The sequence below is a fragment of the Halichoerus grypus genome, chromosome 6 (assembly GCF_964656455.1).
Source record: "Halichoerus grypus chromosome 6, mHalGry1.hap1.1, whole genome shotgun sequence".
NCBI classification, from domain to species: domain Eukaryota; kingdom Metazoa; phylum Chordata; class Mammalia; order Carnivora; family Phocidae; genus Halichoerus; species Halichoerus grypus.
Genome location: NC_135717.1, coordinates 122,365,374 through 122,380,416, shown reverse-complemented (window position 1 = coordinate 122,380,416; position 15,043 = coordinate 122,365,374). Strand labels below are relative to the sequence as shown.

Here is a 15,043-nt window from a genome sequence, read left to right as displayed (position 1 = left end):
TGTCGTAATAGTCCTACTTCATAGTGGTTTCTAAAAGAACGAGGTAGATCTCTACATATTAATACAGAAAAATCTCCAGAACGTACTGAGTAGAAAAACTGAAGAAAGGTATGTACCATGTGATATTTATGTGAAAAGGGCGCACGCACATAAATAACACTTTCAATTGGATTATCTGCGGATCCATGCATTCCAATGCGTAGAGAAAGGCCTAGAGACAGAGGCAGCAAACCGATAACACAGCTGACCTCCAGAGATGGGAAAGGGAGCAGAGCTGAAGAGGACTGGTCAAAGGGGACTTTGGTTTTATCTATAATGTTTTAAGGTTTTTACAAGAAAACTCACATATCCGACCCATGAGATTTTAAGAGGAATTTAGAAATCTGGTGGCAGCAAGTGGTCAGGGCTCACAGTCACGCCCCGGGGTGGGCCTCCTGTCTGTACCTTCCGTCTCACTCTCCTCCTACCCGCCGGCCCTGCCCCACGCCCGCCCCCCAGCCACGCATGCCCCCCCCCCAGCATGTATACACGGACACACAAGCACATGCGCTCACATACCTTTGCAGGTCTTGCCATCTGCCTGCAGCTGAAAGCTGTTGTTGCAGTAGCAGGTGGGCCCGTTGAGTGTGGGGACACAGTGGTGCTGGCAGCCCAGCTGAGAACAGGGTCCTTGGAGCTCTGCGGGGGGGCAGGCAGCACATACTCAGGCCCCCAGACTGCCACCTTCCCCCGCCTCCCGTCAACCCTTGGGAAACCACTTCCAAGGCCCGCAGCGTCAGAGATGGAAGAGGCTTCAGGAATCATCTAATATATTTTGCAAGTGAGGAAACTGAGACCCAGGGAGGGTATAAGATGGGCCCAAGGTCCCATAGCCAATTATGGCTTAGAGGCCATATCTGCCTGCCTTAGTAGCTCTGGACTCCCTCCGTCCCCGTGGAGAGGGGTCTGGCAGTTGCTGGGGTCAACAGGGAGCGAGGACGGTGAGTCTCGGCCCCTTCATTTGCCTCTTATCTGCACGGCCCAGGAACTCCAACGCTGGCTTCGGGGCTAAGGGGGAGGAGTGGGCATGGGGTGGGGTCTTTCCCCTCAGGATCCCAGCTCTGGTCTGGAAGCACCCCTCTAACCCATCCCTTAAGCCCTGGAGGCCTCAGAGAGAAGGTCCAAGGTCTAGGTGGAAAATGGGAGGAGGAACAAAACTGGTTCCCTCAGGACCTTTCTCTAATCTTCCTCTTGCCACTGACCCACTTCCACAGGGGAGACAGAAGGGAATGAGACAGGAGGGGGAAGAGGTGGGGGAGCAGCTGCCCCCCCAAGACCAGCGACCCAATTAATGGCCTTGCGTGGGGCCAGGCGGCCTGGCCACAAAGACCCCTTTGTCCAGCTGCCTCACACCCCCGCTTCCCCCCCACCTAGAAGAGAGCGCTGCCCGAGATGCTAAGATGTTCAGAGGCATTAAGCCTGCCAGGAGGAGCTGGGATGGGGGGCCAGTCCCCACTGATTTCTTCTCTTCTCCACCTCCACCCGGGAGCCCAAAGGTGCTGCCTGGCCAGGCTTTCCCCACAAAGTGGGGGAGGGCCGGGATGGGGGGGGACGATATTGTTTGTTCAGAAAAATCTAGAAAAGAATTTCTCTTCTGGACATGTGGCAGGAGGATAAGGAGGCCCAACTTCTCTAATAGCAGAGAAGGGAGTTCAAACCCTAGGTTCTCAAGGTTCTTTGTTGTTTTCGATGCTGACAAAGTATTCAAAAGGAAGCAAACTTGAACATATACCACGTGATAAGATGTGATGGGCATGGTCATTAAAGTCAGCCCCTAGGCCCAAGCTCTGCATCCCATCCCAGGAGCTCTAGACGAAAACATGCAAACTCGACCCAAGGAAAGGATAAAAATCTTCCACAAACTCCTTGCTCCACACTCCCTGCCCTCGGTGAACAGGATCCAGATGTGTCTCCTCCCACAGGCAGATGTTTCTGACAAGCGTATAGGCACAGCATGCCACCCTCACCCAGGGGCTTGCTCAGGCTCTGGAGGCCTTGAGCTCAGTAGAAGGGAGAAGTCACCATACCCTAGTCCCTGCCTCGTAGGCCCGAGGCTCTGCCTTAAGGACAAATCCTCCCCCACTGCTCTCAAATGACCCAGGTTCTCCCTGGCCCACAGGGGCCTTCAGGGGAAGAACAGTAGAGCTGGTGACCTGAGCCGCAGAGGGGAAGGGACCTATCCTCCTAAAGTTCCCTCCTCCTCGGCCTGGGTGCCCTTCCCATCAAGCCACTTTAGGGTGTCTCAAAGATCTGCACTTCCCCGGAGGATGTCTTCAGGGGCACTGGCTGGCAGGGAGGAGGGTGGAGCAAACACCACATCCCCACCCCCAGCTTCAATCACAGCATCTGCTCTTCCCTGTTCATACTCAGGTTTCATGTAAGAAACCATTTGAAGAAAGGACCCCACGATTTACAACAACAACAAAGGATGAAAATACTGATCTAGTGCAGAGCTCTCATTTTATAGGCGGGATCCTGGGGTCCAGAAAGAGGTAGTGACTTGCCCAGGCACACACAGCCGAAGAGAGGTGCCCAGGCCGGGGCCCCAGCTGATCCCCGCAGGGCTGTTGACTAAGCCCCAAGCCCAAAGGCCCACTGATTTGGGAGCACCGGAGCAGGACAATGCCTCATCCCCACTGGAGGTGTGAGGAGAGTCCTTGGGCACTGGGCCTCCAAACCCATCACGTGCCCAGCTGAGAACTCACTGCATCCATCTCCTGGGGCAGGAGAGGTGGAAGAGCCCTTACCTCGGCAGTGAGGCCCCTCGTCTGAGCCATCCATGCAGTCCTGGACCCCGTTGCAGAGGCGGGACATGAGAACACACAGCTCGGTGCCCAGGCAATTGTGCTCGTTCGGCTGACATCGCTGGGCCTTATTCTGTGGACCTGGGGGCACACGGAAAGGCTGGCGTGGGCGAGCCGGCTACACTGGCTGTCTGGCCAGTTGTCCACCGGGAGAGGGGATGAGGAGACCGAGAGCGGCGTTGCAGACACCTGCACTTCTCCCATCTCAGGAGGCCTCGGGGGCTGCTTAGATTCTCCCACCTAGAGCTCTTTTACACCAACCCCCACGGGAGCCGCACAGCCAGGGGGAGGGGAGAACTAGGCCTTCAGCAGAGTCCACTCCCCACGTGCCCGGTACCCATGGATCCCAGCACCTCCACATCGTACACTCAGGAGACAGGCTGAGGTTTAGAGGTGAGAGGGTTGGATAAGCCAAGGAAAGCAAGAGTCCTCGGCAGGGAGGCTCACATGCTAAAGAACACCGCCTTCCCATAGCTCCCCAGGGCCTGGAGCCTGGGGCTGAGAGCCAGACCAAGTTTTCTGGAACTGCACTGTCCAACACATAGCAACTGCCATATGTGGCTATCGAGTACCTGAGAGGTGACCAGTTTGAACTGGAAGTATAAAATACACCCTGGCTTTGGAGGACTTAATACTACACACACACACATACACACACACAGACACACACACACAAAAGAACGCAAAAGATCTCATTACTAATATTCTATGATTAATATACTGAAATAATAATATTTCAGATATATTGGGTAAAATAAAGTGAAAATTAACTTCACCTAACTACTTTTAAATTTTCTATTTTTTTAATTTATTTTTATTTTTATTTTTATTTATTTATTTTTTTTATTTTATAGATTTTTATTTATTTATTTGAGAGAGAGAATGAGAGACAGAGAGCATGAGAGGGAGGAGGGTCAGAGGGAGAAGCAGACTCCCTGCCGAGCAGGGAGCCCGATGCGGGACTCGATCCCGGGACTCCAGGATCATGACCTGAGCCGAAGGCAGTCGCTTAACCAACTGAGCCACCCAGGCGCCCTAATTTATTTTTATTTTTATTAAGCAGGCCCCCCACCCAGTGCAGAGCCCAATGCAGGGGCCCGAACCCACAACCCCGAGACCAAGACCTGAGTCGATACCAAGAGTCAGACGTCCAACTGCTTGAGCCACCCAGGCGCCCCCACCTTTACCTTTTGTAATGTAGCTACTAGAAGATTTCAAAATTGCATATGTGGCTTGCATTATATTTCTATTGGACAGCACCACTCTAAATGCCTGACCCCAGAGCAGCCTGCCTGGTTGGAAGGATTTGAGAAGCATCAAAGGTTGGGGCCCACTGATGATGGGCCAAGGCGAGCAGGGTAGAGCTCCTCAGGGAAGCCTAAGGAGGCCACGCAGACTAGGATGCTGGCTGAGCCGTGGGCTGAGAGACAGATCACTACCTACTGGTTTCCACAATGGACAGGGTGTGTGAGTGAGAGAGTGTCCCCATGTGAGTGCATCTGTCCATGTGTGCCTGGGGAGGAGTACACAGTCTGAATCTGAGTCTGAGTTTGTATGTGAGTGCCTGGGGGCATCTGTCTGAGGTCGGGCTTCTGCATCCCCGTTTGAGAGTATTGACTCTGTTGCAGTGAGAATATGTCTGTGCTGACATCTGCCTTAGTCTCGGGGTGGCGGGCGGGGTGGGGGAGGGCCACATGGGTGTCCAGGAGGGGCTGTGTGTGAGTATGGTGGGCCTGGGAGCATATATGAGTGGGAACAGTGTGGGGATGTGTATAAGGTGGGGTTTGCATCCAACTAAAGGAAGATCTGGCCCCTCTGCATGGCTTTCATCACCCCAACATCAAGCACGAGGGTAAAAAAATGTAGGGCATAAAGGTGGCATCAGTCAAGAAGAGACTCCAGGCTGAACCACCCTCACCATAGAAACGCTTGCAGAATATCTCTGGCCCCACCCCTCGAGGGCAGGGTATGGGGGTGAGGCAGAGAGAAGTGGAGGCTCCCTTTCTGGCCCTAAAATTACCCCTGATAATTGTGGGTGAGGGTATGGGGAGAGGCCAGGGGATGGAGCTGTGAGAGAGAACAGGGACAGACCTAGGAATGCAGGGTCTCCTAGACCGTGGCCCAGATTAGCCAAGCAGGGAGAGGCTAAAGGTGGAGACCCCAGGACTCGGCCAGCTGCCCAGGACTCTGGGGTCCTGCCAGCAAGTCCTCCACCCCCCACTGGCAGGGTAAAGGCTGGGTGGGGACCTTTCTCCCAGTTTAAACAGCTGCCTCTGATTACACCACTTACTGGGGCAGGGGAAGGCGGGGGTGGCGGGAAACGCACAGGGGTGGGGCTTCTGGTACGGAGGCTGAGCAAGAGCCAGTGGCCTTTGGCCTGGGAGCCTGAGGATAGGAAGGGGATCTGGCAAGACCTGGGGGCACTTATCAAGAGTCAGAAGTCTCCGAGATGGGAAGAAGACCGAGCCAGAAGGGCAGGGAAGCCAGGCTCTCTCCTTGCAGCAAAGCTGTCAGCCCAGACAACAAAGTCGCTGACAGGCTTGGGGGTGCAGCCGTTAACGAGCAATCAGAGGTGCCATTTAGGAGCACATCAGGCACCATGCCGGGCACTTTGAAGAGGGGGAGAGTTTTAGCTGTGTCATGGACAAACAATCACAGAGCAAGGTCCACACCGGGCTAGAGATCAACCGTCTTTATCCCAAACTGCCTGGGCCCAAAGGAAAAGGTGTTTAGGGGGAGGGATCAGAAAAGGTACTTACAAATCTCAGGGGCCTCATCAGATCCATCCGGGCAGTCCCTCTCACCATCACACCGCCAGCCCTTTGAGATACAGGTGATCTGGTCTCTGCAGGCAAACTGCTTGGGGCTACAAGTCTTAGGGGCTAGGAGTAAGGAAGGAAAATGAGGATGTAAATGAAGGATGGAGGCCCCTTAAAGTGCCCTAGGCTCCTCTTCCTTCCCCAGCATCAATCCCCATCTGGCCCAGACTCTGAGCTACAGTCCAGGTGCCTAGGGGTGGCAGGTGGCTGTGGGCCGCTCCTGAACAACCGTGTGCCTGTGGTGGGAGGAGGGGAAGGAGGCAGGGAACAGATTTTACAGCCCCCGACCCGGCGCCGTATGCTGCCTGTCCAGTGTGCCTCTCCTCCAGTCCTCAGGCTCAAAGCCCTTGCCGTTCTGCATTACTCCGGTCAGACACCAGCAGCCCCGGCTTTGCCGACCGAGAGGGACGGTGAAGGATGCGGCATTTAGGCCTTTGACATGTTTTCTCTTTATCTTCCTTTTCCTCCCACTAGAACCCCGCAGCTGCTTTTTTTTTTTTTTTTTTTGAGTAAGCTCTACACCCAACACGGGGCTCGAACTCGACCCTGAGATCAAGAGTTGCACGCTCTACTGCTCCTTTCTAACCTCTCTGCTCAGTGTGCCCTCTGGGACACTCCTGCTGCCTGAAACCCATCAGCCTGCCCATCTCCAAGTCCTAAGCACCAGGCCCCCGGACAGGAAGTGTGTGTGGGGGTGCCCTTGGCACAGCGGTGACTTGGAGATTGTATCAGCAGGGGTACAGGAAGGCATGGTGGGGCAGCGCGGGGGGAGCCCTGCCTCCACCTCCGTTCTCCAAAGACACAGCCTTCCTTGTTGGTTAGACCTCAGGGAGGACTTTCAGTAGATGTCGTGCGAGATAAGAGGCACCTAAGATTGCTCAGGATGTCACAATTGGAGATCTGAGGCAGGGGCATGACTGGGGTGACCTACAGGAGCTGGCTTCAGCCCAGGACGTCTTTGCCCTACCCTTCACCCCCACCAGGCTTCCTCTGCTCTTACTCAGATTTCCTACCTCCTTCTTCAAGGAGGAATTAAGAACGGTAACACTAACTCTTATTGTGGGCTCAGCATGTACCGGAACTGTGGTAAACCAGTTCTTTCCACTTATTATCTCATTTAATCCTCTCCACAATATGACAAAATAGGTAATACTAATACCACCATTTCACAGATGAGGAAACCGAGCCCCAGAGAGGGTGAGGTCACATAGCAGGCAAGTGACAAAACCAGGACTGAAACCAGCTGAGCCAACTCTACGCTTTTAACCCTTGCAGTCCACATCAATCTTCCCACTCCCACTGAGAGATACTCGGAGCTCTTCCTTCCAACCCCATCACCATGTCCTCCATGGGAAGAAAAGCCCTCTACCCTCCTCCGTCCCCACCCAGGGCTGGGCTCCTAGTCTCCCAGCCCTTCATTGCCTTTTCCTCGGCCTGTGGTCAATTCCATCTCCATTCCGCTGGCATGCACTGAAGACCAGCTCTGTACCAGGTTCTGCACTAGCCACTGGGGTGCCAAGGAGGAGTGAGTTGCCCCCTTGGGAGCCCCAGTCCCCCTGGGAAGACAGCTGTACACAACTAATCAAATGCAGGGCAGAATGAGCTCAGGGCTGGGACAGAGCATAAATAAAGTATGTCAGGGCTCCGAGCAGGGAGGGTAGAGTCTGAGGAGGGCCACACGGAGACCGTGTCCTCCCTCCCTAACCCCCATCTCTGGCAGAGGGGACTGCACTCAGGCCCCTGGCCAGGATGAGAGCCGAGTTCAGGAAACACATCAGGGATGGCCTGGCCAGGCTCCCCCACCCCCGGCGTCCCCCTCCCCTACCTCCCACCCTGAGCAGCGAATAAAGGCCCCTTGAGGAGGTGGATAATGCTGAGTTCATTGCCCCACTGGGCCAGCTGTGAGGTCTTCCCGGGGAAACAGCCCGCCAGCCTAGTTAGCATGCCGGAGACCGGTCCTCTTCCCCTGGCCAGCCGAGACTGGCTGGTGGGGGGGTGGGGGTGGGGGGTAGAAGGGGCTGGAATGGGACTAAAGGCAGATGGGCTGTTTGGAGCCCAGAAATGGCCCCCATGCCACCCCCACCCCTTCACATGGACTTAGTCCCTGCCCCCACTCCTCCCCAGGGTAGAACTCATAGCCCCGTGAGGTCACTGTTTGGCCACTCCAACCCCCCCTCCATTCCATGTCCTGGCCACGATCTCCCCTCCATTGGCCTTCACTTTGCGCCCCCCCACTGTCCCCCACCCCCACTTTTGGCCTGAACTCGGCCGAGGAAACAGCAGCTGGCAAACTCCGAAAGCTGGAATGAGAGAGATTCACAAACCAGATGTGCTCGTGTGGAGGGAGGGGAGTGGGGGGTGGGGGGAGGGAAAGGAAGAGGCGCACTCAGGCCCCTTGTCCCACAGCAGCACCTCTTCGGGCCCAGGGCACAGGGACTTGGGGGTGCTGCCCTGCTCCCACGGGACAGGGCAGCACAAGGATCCTGGAGAGATATGTGAAAGCACTTCCTTCCTGTCAGGGATGGTGGAGAAAGCCCCAGGAATCTGGAGTTTGAAGGCTGAGGCCTGTCTTTGATTTCCTTCAGGGGGAGTGGGGAGGAAAGAAACAAATAACCTACTTTGGGGCAGTCTACATAGAAGTGGGGGTGGGGTAGGGCACTTGTAATCGGCTTAGAACTGCCAGCCAACCCCACTCCCCTCAGCGGAGCCTTCTGCATCTGACGCCAGCACCCAGAAGACCCATCTTGGTGGCCTGCCACTTAGGTGAGGGAACAACATGGCCCCAAGTTCAGGAGCAAGCAGCCACTGGCCTGCCCTGCCTAACCCCCTCATGAGAACTGGGGCTTCCTAATGATATGAGCTAACACCTTTCAACCTGGTCACTCTGCGTCAGCCACTGATCTGAAACACTTTGTACGTGTTAACTCACTGAAATCCTCACAACCCTGGGAGGTGGGTACTGTTGCGATCTCCATCGTACAGATGAGGAAACTGAGGCACAGAGCGATTTTAGTAACTGAACAAACAGGTGGTTTCCTCACTGGCCATGAGGATGGGGCCAGATGAAAAAGGATGAAGAAAAGGAACCAGCAGGAAGAACATTTTGGTTCTCTGGCACTAGGAGTGGGGAAAGAGATTGTAGGGGGTGGCAGTGACCTTCAGGGCTCCTTGGAGTGAGGAGGGGGTGGTGGAGGAGGCAGAGAGGGACAAGAACGGAACAGAGAGGGAAGACAGAGGAAGGAGAAGAAGGAGGAGAGGACTGGAGAGGGAGGAGAGTGAGCGAGGTTGCAGCGAGAACGCCAGGACACAGGGGCCGTCTGTTCTCAGCTTTGCCTGGAGATGAATGTGACCGCCATGCTAACTCTGGCCAGCACCCCTGCCCCCCCCTCAAGCCCAGGCACCCAGCCCAGCCATGGCCCCCAGGGCCACCAAGCTGGAGCCGGGACAGGAGGTGTAGGCTTGGGTGTGTGTCCAGACACAACACGGACCCCACTGCCCTGCTTGAGCCTTGGCTGTCGTCCTCTGTCCCATTCTGGGACCTTGGGGGTGGGGTGGGGAAGGGGGGGTAAGAGTGCCTGGCCAGAGAAGAGAGGATGACAGGAAAGAACAGACCCTGAGAGAGTCTTCTCCAGAGGAGGAGACCCATCCATTGATCCCGGTGGGAGCAGTGAGGGTGAGGAAGGGAGTTGAGACCTCAGATGGCACTTCCTCCTAAAAGACCAGGAGACTTGAGGCCAGGAAAGTGTGAAAGAGACCCTTGAGGCCTTTTTCAAGAGCAGAGACAGCAGAGGGAGAGATAGGCTGTGTTGGCTGGGGGATATTTTCTAAAGGGAACCACATGAAATATCTAAGGGAACAGAGGAGCCAGGGGGTGGCCAGGGGCTGGGGGGCAGAGCCTGTAGGAATCTAAGCTTTCAAACATATGGGGGTGGGGCAGCAGGGCCTCCCAGACCCAAACCGAGAGCTTTTCACTGAATTTTATGTATTTTGGGTGTTACCCGGTGGCTCCTTCCCGCAGCTCAGTGAGGCTCAGACACATTTTTGTCATTCCTGAGTCTGGGCCTCTGCTTTGCGGCCTGGACAGACGTACAGACGGGATGGCTTGGACTGCCAGGGGAGGGGAAGGGTCTCCCCCTCCATCCTGAGTCAATATTGACTCAGCAGGACATTAGCCTGACCAGTGACCTCCCCACCATCTTTTCCTTTCCCCATAAGTAAAACTCAGACCCCTCGAATGCCTCCAGAGGTCATCATATATCTCTCACTGGGCCCTTATAAGCCCTCTCCACCTACCCCCCAACACACACACATGGCTTATGCTCAGCAGAAGCAGAAGCTCTGAGCTCCTGACCTATTCCCCACACCTTTCACCAGTTCTCAGGTCATAGGGAAGTTCTGCTAGAAGTCTAACCTCCCCCTTTCCTTCTGAAATATCTCCTTTCCCCTGTTACTCAGCCCACGAAGGGTATCAAGTTCCCTTCCTCCAGAAACATTCTCTCCAAAACCCATGCCTAAACTCAGTGGAGGGGGAGGAAGAAAGAGAAGTTTGGAGGAAAGTGGGGGGGGGGGGGGCTGCACAACAGGACATTCCGACTCTGACCTGGGAGGGGGAGAATAACTCCAAAATGACAAGGTGGGGACTGGAGAGCAGGTGGGAAAGCCCAGGAGGGACGTCTGTTCTCAGGTAGTTCTGGGGACACCCACAGGCCTGGATGGAGGTGGATGGAGACAGGCAGAGACAAATCAAGCAATGGAGACCAAGCGAGATAGAGAATGCCTCAAAGGGTGGGCAACCAGAGAGAGATGAACCAAGAGGATGAGAGACAGAGGTCCCAAGAGGCCAAGACAGCACACACCAATGACAGCAGATGGGAGGAAAAATAGACAGGAAGGGGTCTTAGCCCAGAAGTTGCCAAGATAATGGCACGGTTGTCTTGGGATGAACCCAGAAAATAATAAACCTCCTGAGACTCAGAGTAGGGTGGGGGCAACATATATCCTGACTCAGGGAGACAGAGTCCCTGCCCTAGCCGTGTGTGACCCGAGGGATACGCAGAACAGGGGTTAATGCCTCCCACAGAATAGGGAGGTGGGGGAAGAATACTGGAGCTCTGCACCCAGGGAAGCCAAGGCCTGGGAGAGACTCTCATCTCCTCTGAGGGAGCAAGAGGTACAAATACCTCTCTCCCACCATCCCTCACCTCTTTCCTGGGGAGGTTTTACACTGGTGCCTGGGGCCACGGCACCGGAAGCACTCCAGAGCCAACTGCTTCCTTCTCCAAACAATGCAGGACCCTGCTAACTGGGCTGAAATCTGGGACTGGACACAGTGGGGTGGGACTGAGTTCTCCAAATGCTCACACCCGGCACCCAGCTCCACCAGGTCAAGGACCTTGCATGGCCCCAATCAACTGCACCCAGATTCCCCAAGGGTGATGACCCCCCCAATCCAGAGCCAGAGGGCTTGAATGCTGGCGAGTCCACAGAGTGAGGGGACCCCAACAAGAGACTACTGAAGGGCAACAAGCTTGGGGTTCTGCTGTGCAAAGGCTAAGACGGCAGCAGGAGGAAAGAAAGTTAGACTTGAATAAAGAAGGGCTTCCTAGAGGAAGGAGTTTGGAAGAGGTGGGGGGATGTGGACAGGGTCTGGCCAGGACCCCAGCTGACATCCTTAAGAAGCTCAGTGACAGTGGAAAGGGTGGGGGCAAAAAAAAAAAATATGGAGAAAATGGAGGAAGGGGGAGCAAGACTGGACGAAAAGGAAGTCTTGTGAAGCAACCTCGAACATCAAAATACCCCTCCCATCCCCAAATCAATGCGCTACACATCTCGGCTTTGAAAGACCAGGGGGAAGGGAGGTGTTCAAGGATCTGGGTCTGGCTGGGGAAAAAAGGAGATTGGAACCTTCTCTCAGAGAGCCAGCAGGCAAACACCTCAGCCTCATAACTCACTTCAACTGTGCGGCTTGTCTGATAACTGGTAATACACTGGCTCAAGGAAGGGATGTGTGGAGAGGGGTGTGGAGAGTAGGAGGCAGTCCGCCTTCCTTGAGCCCGGTCTGCTGGGGCTGCCCTTCCCACACCAAGATGTTCCTAATCTCAGCAGGGTCCTCAATAACCCCTTTGCCCATCCCCCACCTCATCTGTTTCCCCATCCTCACTGGTAGCAACTACACTCAATTCTGCCTACTAGTGGGGTGACATTGCTCCCCAAAGAGAAGGGAACCCCATGTGAGTTCAGGCATAGCTGACAAAGCAGAAGAGGTGGGGGAGGCCCCTGGGCCTGTGACAGCAGCAGAGAGGAAAGTTAGACACTAAGGTATCTGGGGTCAGGAGGTTTCCTTCTTTGGAAAGCAAACAACGTTCCATGTCTGTGGGCCCAAGGCATGAGGGCAGGGGTAGAGATAAGAGAATCCTCTAGGCTGCCCTGGATAGCACTGGCCCTAAAGGTCTGTGCAATTCCCCTTTCCCACCCTTCAGAGTGGGGTAGAACCAATGATTCATATTCCCATTCCCAAGGTAAGAGCAGTAGAGGGTGTCTGGGGAGCGGTCCTCTTCCTGGGCCTTTGGAGACAGTTTAGTTTGAGCTGGATTACAGATGTGGGCTCAGTGGAAATTTTAAGAAAGAGGAGGGAGACAGTTAAGGAGAACACGACCAGTATCTCCCACTTCCACCCACCACCAACCGACCTATAGCGTGGTAAATAGAACCACCTGAGAACCTTGGGGGTGACGCAACCAGGGCCCTTCCTGAGTGGGCTGGGGACCTTTTTCTGCTTTCCACAGAGACCCCTCTTGCTTCTGCCTAACTCCATCATGGGGTTCCTGATGAGACTCTCTCTCTTAAAATGTTTTTTCTATTCTTCCTAGAAGTCACGCACCTGAACCTCTCTGCCTTAGTTTCCCCTTCTACCTCACAGGGTTGAGAAAAAGAGGAAAGAACATGTATAACAAGGAAGTCATGGGCTAGGGCTGCCTGTGAGGGCTGATCTGGAGCATATTCAGGAGAGAGCCTCTTTCCTCCTCTGGGGCAGATAATTGAGGTAGTGGTGGGGAAGGGGACAGACAGTCCCCAAGATGGCATCATTGGGGGTCACTGAAAATACTGTCTTTCTGGGCACAGTTACTTCCTGACCCCCTAACCTCTCTCCTCTAACTGAAGCGAGTTGGGGGGAGGGGAGGAGAGGGAGAGATAATCTGGTTTCAGAGAAAAACTTTCCCAATCCCAATCTGGCAAAATTTAGAAGATGGAGGAGGGGTGCATGATGGTATTGGGCCCAGTATTTTCCCTGGATGGATGGACTAAAGTGACGGGAAGGTATGAGATCCTCAAATCAGGGGCCCAGCCCAGCCCAACCCCGTGATCCCAGCTCAAAGCTTAGGCAAGACTTGAACCAGTGACTCACAAGGAAAAGAAAAATAGCTGACATAAAGGGGGAAAGGGGGCTCCTCATTTCCCCCAAAGGACGCTGTTCTAGCGAAAGCCTAACTGCAGTATACAAAGTGTGTGTGTGTGGGGGGGGAGATGGGGAAATGATGGAGAGAAATAAACACATTTACTAGAGGAGCAGGGAATTGGGGGGCAGGGGCATAGCCATAACCCCCATCCAACCTCCAACTCTCCTTCCAGTCCAAACTGTGATCAAGCCAGAAGTCAGGGAGAAACCAGCTTTCCTCCTCCCTCCCACCTCAGCATTCCAGGCCATTCTCCAGTCCCCTTCCCCAATGATGACATCTGACGTTTTTCATCTCAAAGCTCCCAGGAATTAAGAAGGAAAATTCAAAGTCACATAGCATCGCTGCCCCCCCCCCCAACACAGCCCTATCCAGGCTACTGACAGAGGCCCTGAGAGGGGGAAGTGCCCACTTAGGAACCCAGGCGGGCAGCCCCGCTGGATCCTGGACCCAGGCCTTCAAGCCTGGTCTCCCGGGCCCAGATTCCACACCCAAGCAGGGGGCCCTCCCCGAGGCCCTCCCTCTCCCCACCCACAGCCTTCCCGGGCCTGCCTGCCCTCTGCCCAGCAGGGCAACCCTGACCCAGCTCCCCTTCCAGATTCAGAGGCCACTGCAAAAGCCCCCCCCCCCCTTTTTGCAGCCGTACATTGCAAATCCGGATTCCTTCACATTTCAGATGGGGGGGGGGGGAGGATGTAGGGGAGGCGGAGGCCCTCCCCAACCAGATATAGGAAGAGAAGGCCTCTGGATCCCAGAATCAGAAAAAAGGGGAGCCCTCTTCTCCCTTCCCAGGCCTCTGGTCTTTGTTTGGGCTGGGGGGTCCCGGAAGCATCATTTGCCCAGGGCCCCCATCCTCCAAATCGGACCCCCATCCCCGCCCCCAGTCTGGCCGCTGCTGTGTCAGCTGGACTGGGATAACAAAAGGCACCCCCTCCCGCGTCTCCCTTCCCCATCTGAGCGCAGGAGTGGGGGCTGGGGAGTGGGTGTCCCCAGGGGTCCAAGGGGGCCGGGGAATCTCACTCACCGTCGATAGCGGCCGCGACGAGAGCTGAGAGCAGGGGCAGCAACAGCAGCAGCGGCGGGGTCAGCATGGTGTGGGCTGATGCAAGCAGCAGCCCCCTCCCCTCTGGTCCTGCTACTTCTTGCCGTCGCCCCCCCAATTGGGGGGTCCCCCTTTTTCCTCCTTCTCCCCTCCTCCTCCTCTATTCTTATCCTATCCTTAAGCAAAGAGCATCAGGGGCGTGGGTGAAGAGGTAGAGTTCAGAGCCCCTTGGGGAGGGCCTGCTGACGGGGGTGCGCCCGCCCCCTGCTCCCAAATCCAAACCCTTCACCCCCAGCTTTTCTCTTCTCCCCTCTTTCCCCCTCCCCGAGCGAAGCTCACAGCCCCATCTCCGAGCCGCCTCCGGCTGCAAAAATGCACAATTGGGAGGAGGCGGGGTAGGGGGTGGGGGGCGTGGACCGGGTGGGGGAGCCTTTGGAAGGGGCCTGATGGAGCTCTGGGGGCTCCCCCGGTTTCCGCCTCCTCAGTGCACGGGCCTGGAGCTCGCACCACTGTTCCCCGGACTGAGGTGCCGCGACCGGGGGGGGGGGCGAGGGGGGTAGAGGGAGGGGACGGGCAAAGGAGGGAGGGAGAGAAGGGGCGGGGAAAGAAGGGGGGGGAGAAAGAGCTACGCGGCAATCCTGTGAGTGCGCATGCGCCGATTTGGCGCGCTGTCCTGGGGAGGGGGAGTCAGAGCCGCGACAAGCTTTGGAGCTCTGGCCAGCGGTCCGAGAGTGGAGGTCCCCGGACCCCTCCAGCCAGTGTGGGGTCTGGAGCGCCTTCTCCCCCGACTGGGCCTTTCTCCCTCGTGCCTCAGAGAGCTGAAGGGCCGAGGGGAGATTGGGCAGTGGGCGAGAGCTGAGGGGCTTCTCTTTGAAACTCTGTGTC

General features: G+C 55.7%; 1 protein-coding gene across 1 annotated transcript in view; it reads right to left on the bottom strand.

Annotated features, from left to right (window-relative positions):
* Positions 1–14,668, bottom strand: part of LRP1 (LDL receptor related protein 1) — an 80,684-nt gene extending 66,016 nt beyond the window's left edge. Inside the window, exons 1-4 of the mRNA XM_036094591.2 lie at positions 14,141–14,668; positions 5,603–5,725; positions 2,787–2,924; positions 559–678 (exon numbers count right to left, since the gene is read on the bottom strand). Of these exons, the coding sequence (XP_035950484.1) occupies positions 559–678; positions 2,787–2,924; positions 5,603–5,725; positions 14,141–14,207 (448 nt within the window). The 5' untranslated portion in view covers positions 14,208–14,668. The remainder of the gene's footprint in view (positions 1–558; positions 679–2,786; positions 2,925–5,602; positions 5,726–14,140) is intronic.
* Positions 14,669–15,043: the final 375 nt, after the last annotated feature.